Consider the following 5,489-nt stretch of genomic DNA (forward strand, 5'->3'; position numbering starts at 1 on the left):
CTAATATTACAATAGTAAAATCTCTTAACTGGGTGAATCCTAACAGGTCCTTTATTTTAAATCCTTTAACAGGGTGGCAATTAAATTAATGTTCTAAGTCCTCTAACAAGGCTACTCTTGGTAGGGTAAAGTTCCTAACAGGGCTAGAGGTAAATTCCTTGACTGGGTGACACTTAACAATGTCTTTGTAAACTCTTAACAGAGTTAAGCTCATAACAAGGCATGCTTTAGAAGAGTGCACAATTTGTGGGTACTAATTCTTGATGTGGTTTTCGTCCAAGTTGGTTTTTCACAAGACCAAAATATTTGTGTCAAGTGTTGCATTATTTTGTAATTGTGCTTATATGTTTAATGCTTTCATTTGTTGTTATTAAATCAATACTATTATAAGGGTTATACAGTTGAAAAGTTGTTTAATTAGTTGAGTGCTAATTCACCCCCTTTCAGTAATCTGATCCCTTAGGACTAACAATATGATGTAACTAGAAAATAAGATCTCGAACCCTTAAAATAATATGTCTATACTCAATATCATGTAAGATAATAGCAATAAAAGTAAGAGTCCTTACAAAAATTATATTCCATAAACATAATAATATATTACATAAACATGTGTGATGTCTATCCATAACAAGTTATGTCTATCCATAACAAATAATAGAAATGAAATTAAAAGTTTGAATTTTGAGTTTATCCATAGAATCTCATTAAAAATACAACGTAAAACAAATATATTGAAATGTGAATACCGGTACAATAATGAACGAAAAAAGATAATGCAAAAGTAAGGATAACTCAAAATAGATGAAAAAAGATAGATCATTGACTAAACCCAACAGAAAAGTTACTCAATATAAAATATATACAATAAATTTGTGAATCTAAAAACCAAAATCCCATTGGAACGGAAAACCACTGTTCAATACTCTTTTTGTTTCTAGCGGTTCGTGAAAACCATTCGCTTACGTATCTTGTAATCCGCGCTTGGAGGGTCAATAACCATATTCAAATCGCTGTCTTACCTTATCAATAACATAGAATTTTAGCCCTTCTAGAGGGTTTTGCAATCAATCAATACAGCTGTGCTCCGGATTTGGCCAAAACCACGGGACACTAAATTTGACAATTCCGCTGCTAAACCCTGACTTGAAGCTTTAGCTGTCATTATTAAGAATTTAACAAATCAAAACCAGAGCAAGACACTTGTGGGCTCTACCCACTGCCAATTTGTCCCATGCACGCGCCTCTGGATCACAAAACCCTCGCCTTTATAGGGGAGACTGCCTCTCCTCTAAAAAATCAATTCATTTTTATACCTATTCATTAGATTTGAGCGAAGGAGAGCTAACAACAAAAATGCCAAGCGTTACTGCAGGGAAGGTTATTACATGCAAAGGTAAATCTTGAAGCCCATCTATCCATTCCATTTTGTTATAAAAAATTAGTGGATGTAACTGAGTAAATAGATGTTCAAGATGGTTAAATGTGTACAGTTTTCTGTTTAATTATATATATTTTTTAATCTATATTTTGTATCATTCTCTTCTGTGTCTCTTTGAATGTGATATGGCTTAAACTATGCATGAGTGAAATAAAAAACTACCATACCTTCTTCATAGATTATGAAAATTTCATAACAAACCATGATTGATTATAGTGTGCTAAACATTTGTTCCGAACCATAAATTCTTAATAAAAAAACATAGAACCTAATCCTGTGTATCAGGATTGAGGATTATTACCTTGGTGTCATTGTCAATTTTATTTGAATACTGAAGGTTTATCTATCCTAAACAAATCAAATATTGTTGTGTGAGCAAGCAGCTGCTGTTGCATGGGCGGCAGGGGAGCCCCTTAAGATTGAACATGTGCAAGTCGCGCCTCCACAGGCACTGGAAGTCAGGATCAAAATCTGTTACACTTCCTTGTGTCGTACAGACCTTGTTTTCTGGCAAGCTAAGGTCAGTGCCTCCATTAACTATAAAAGAAGCCAAGAATTACTTTCTTCTTCTAAATCTAAATGATGTTGCTCCTCTGTTGCAGGGCCAAACTCCACTTTTTCCACGCATCTTTGGACATGAAGCAGCTGGGTATGATCCCTTTATTCATTATTAAATTTGTATCTGAAACACAATAAATTTTTACGCTGTGTCTGCATTTCATTTTGTAAATTTCGTTGTATCAACATTTCAGACCATACTTAACAATTCATTATCAGGAAATTAGATATTAGTAAGTTCAAGAGTCAGAAATTGAGTATAGTGTATGATATAATTTTTGTTCTTGCATTCTTTCATGCTGATGGTGGATCGCAAAGTTTGATCTAAAAAAGATGATGCTAAAATAACTTGCACAATCGAATTCAGAAATAAAATTCATACATTTCAAATAGATTGTAGAAATCTGATAGTGTTAAAATGTAATTTACTTGATTTGTGAAAATCTGATAATATAGATTACTTACTATGTTGGCAATTGTGGATGCAGAATAGTAGAAAGTGTGGGAGAAGGGGTGACTGATATGAAGGAGGGAGACCATGTACTGCCTGTATTTACAGGGGAATGTGGAGATTGCAGGCACTGCAAATCAGAAGAAAGCAATATGTGTGATCTCCTAAGGATTAACACCGACAGAGGGGTGATGATTAGTGATGGAAAGTCGAGGTTCTCTATCAGGGGACAACCAATTTATCACTTCTTGGGAACATCCACATTCAGTGAATACACTGTTGCACACGTTGGGTGTGTTGCCAAGATAAATCCTGCAGCTCCTCTCAGCAAAACCTGTATTCTTAGCTGTGGTGTTTCTACAGGTCAGTTAATATAATCCAATTCATAATATAATCCAATTCATATCATAAATATTGTGGGTATTTGTACAATGTTTATTATGGATGTACTTAAGCATCTGTGTGAAATTAGGGATGGGAGCTACACTGAATGTGGCTAAACCTAAGAAGGGCTCAACCGTAGCAATATTTGGTCTTGGAGGTGTTGGACTTGGGGTAAGAATTCGTTGATTAGGGTTTTGGATGGATTATAGATATGTAACTTATAGATTCAAATCTCTTACTTGAGTGCTCAATGCTTTTTCTTTTTTAAGGCTGCTGAAGGAGCGAGAATTGCAGGAGCTTCCCGAATTATAGGCATTGATTTTGTCCCTGAAAGATTTGAAAAAGGTGCTAGTGCTAATTGCGTTGATTTGGATTAAGATTGAGCCACAGGTAGATTGTGATCAACATGTTGGTTGTTTATGTGGGATTGGTTTCCAATAAACAACTGGTAAGTTGATCACAATATGCTTCTAATTTCCTCAAAAGCACTGGTACATGGTTTAGTTAAAGAAACTTGAAGTAATCTTTTATCTATTTAGTCCTTCCTCTCTTCTCTAACAAGCTCTTGTTGTCAATCTTTGCTTTGCTTTGTCTTTTCAGCAAAACAGTTTGGCGTGACAGAATATATCAACCCAAAGGACCATCAGAAACCTGTTCAGCAGGTTGGTTTTGCTCATGCTTCATCCTGTTTCATTGACACACTAGATGGCCTTCAGTCAATTTTTCTAATATAATATTATAATCCAATCTCTTATGCTTTTACACTGTTGTGAGGATTGAATGCAACTTGTTCTTTGTTATGTTTAAATGCAAAAAGATATTAATGAATTTCTGCTTTTCTAATTCAGGTAATTGCAGAAAGAACTGATGGAGGAGCCGACTACAGCGTAGAATGCACAGGGAATATTAATGCAATGATCCAGGCTTTTGAATGCGTACATGATGTAAGTACTTCTCCCATATATAACAAAAATGACCTTCCTTTCTATTCAACGAAAAAGAGTGTCTGACTGAATTGAATTAATGTGTGTTTTGTACTGAAGGGGTGGGGCGTGGCAGTATTAGTAGGAGTGCCTCATTCAGATGCAGCTTTCACAACAAGTCCAATCAACTTCCTCAATGAGAGAACACTGAAAGGGACTTTCTTTGGGAACTACAAGCCCAAATCTGATCTGCCAGGTCTAGTGGAAAAGTATCTGAGTAAGGTAAATGTTTGTTTACTCCCCCAGTGATTTTATAAAACCTTATGTCAACAGGCCTATAAACACCTTTGTGTCTAATTTGTCCACCTATTTCTAAATTCTAATCTCAAGCTACCTTAACGCCTTTTTTTCTCTTTTCCTTTTTTTTTTGGCAGGAGTTTGAGCTGGAAAAGTTCATTACTCACGAACTCCCCTTTGCTGAGATTAACAAGGCTTTTGATTTCATGGTGAAAGGAGAGGGCCTGCGATGTGTAATGAAATTGGAAGACTAGATGGTGAAGAAGATTGAAGTAGTGTCAGAGGTTTTGACTGGCTCATGGATGTGGATCGTTGAAAGATAATAATGGAGGCTTACATAGGACTGTAAATTTAAATAAAACCTAACCTTTTGGGTTCATTGTGAAGGATTTAAATAAAACCTTTTGGGAAAGCGGGGTGATTTACTCTTTTTGCGAAAAACAAACCTGGGGTGATTAGAGGCAGACAAATAGGCTTTTCTGGATGTGCGTTTTAAATTACTTTTCTCAAATGTTAATAGGGAACGTTTTCAAAAGTTCAGTCTTTTTATTCTTAGTTCGGATAAAACGGTGAAGCCGTGTATAGGTTGATGTCATAAATTCGTATTAATATGTTTTAATTGCACAATTTAATAAAAGAAAATAACTTACAACTTCTATGTACATATTTGATTATGGCGAGAGATATGACAAGACTGCTTTCATGGATGCGGATCGTTGAAAGATAATGGAGGCTTTTACATAGGACTGTAAATTTAAATAAAACCTAACCTTTTGGGTTCATTGTGAAGGATTTAAATAAAACCTTTTGGGAAAGCGGGGTGATTTACTCTTTTTGCGAAAAACAAACATGGGGTGATTAGAGGCAGACAAATAGGCTTATCTGGGTGTGCGTTTTAAATTACTTTTCTCAAATGTTAAATGTTAATAGGGAACGTTTTCAAAAGTTCAGTCTCTATTTTATTCTTAGTTCGGATAAAACGGTCCACATCCATGAATATTCTTTGGTGTCAGAGGTTTTGACTGGCTCATGGATGTGGATTGTTGAAAGATAATGGAGGCTTTTACATAGGACTGTAAATTTAAATAAAACCTAACCTTTTGGGTTCATTGTGAAGGATTTAAATAAAACCTTTTGGGAAAGCGGGGTGATTTACTCTTTTTGCGAAAACAAACCTGGGGTGATTAGAGGCAGACAAATAGGCTTTTCTGGGTGTGTGTTTTAAATTACTTTTCTCAAATGTTAATAGGGAACATTTTCAAAAGTTCAGTCTCTATTTTATTCTTAGTTCGGATAAAACGGTGAAGCCGTGTATAGGTTGATGTCATAAATTCGTATTAATATGTTTTAATTGCACAATTTAATAAAAGAAAATAACTTACAACTTCTATGTACATATTTGATTATGGCGAGAGATATGACAAGACCGCTTTAG

General features: G+C 35.1%; 1 protein-coding gene across 1 annotated transcript; it reads left to right on the forward strand.

The window, feature by feature from the left end:
* Positions 1 to 1,143: 1,143 nt before the first annotated feature.
* On the forward strand, positions 1,144 to 4,598 carry LOC149571229 (alcohol dehydrogenase 1-like). The gene is made up of 10 exons (XM_089812800.1): positions 1,144 to 1,396; positions 1,825 to 1,961; positions 2,044 to 2,090; positions 2,488 to 2,813; positions 2,923 to 3,005; positions 3,104 to 3,179; positions 3,435 to 3,496; positions 3,683 to 3,778; positions 3,878 to 4,039; positions 4,192 to 4,598. Exons 1-10 carry the CDS (start codon positions 1,357 to 1,359, stop codon positions 4,306 to 4,308), a joined length of 1,146 nt encoding a protein of 381 aa, XP_089668926.1. The 5' UTR covers positions 1,144 to 1,356; the 3' UTR covers positions 4,309 to 4,598.
* The last annotated feature ends 891 nt before the right edge of the window (positions 4,599 to 5,489 follow it).

Source organism: Cupressus sempervirens, chromosome 2 (assembly GCF_028749045.1).
Source record: "Cupressus sempervirens isolate cs-2001-9-10 chromosome 2, ASM2874904v1, whole genome shotgun sequence".
Lineage (NCBI taxonomy): Eukaryota > Viridiplantae > Streptophyta > Pinopsida > Cupressales > Cupressaceae > Cupressus > Cupressus sempervirens.

Excerpts from the sequence above, each read along its gene's own strand:
- LOC149571229 (XM_089812800.1), top strand. The coding sequence starts at position 1,357 with ATGCCAAGCGTTACTGCAGGGAAGGTTATTACATGCAAAG. Across the intron at positions 1,397-1,824 it reads GAAGGTTATTACATGCAAAG|CTGCTGTTGCATGGGCGGCA; the intron begins GTAAATCTTGAA and ends GTGAGCAAGCAG. Across the intron at positions 3,779-3,877 it reads CTTTTGAATGCGTACATGAT|GGGTGGGGCGTGGCAGTATT; the intron begins GTAAGTACTTCT and ends TTTGTACTGAAG.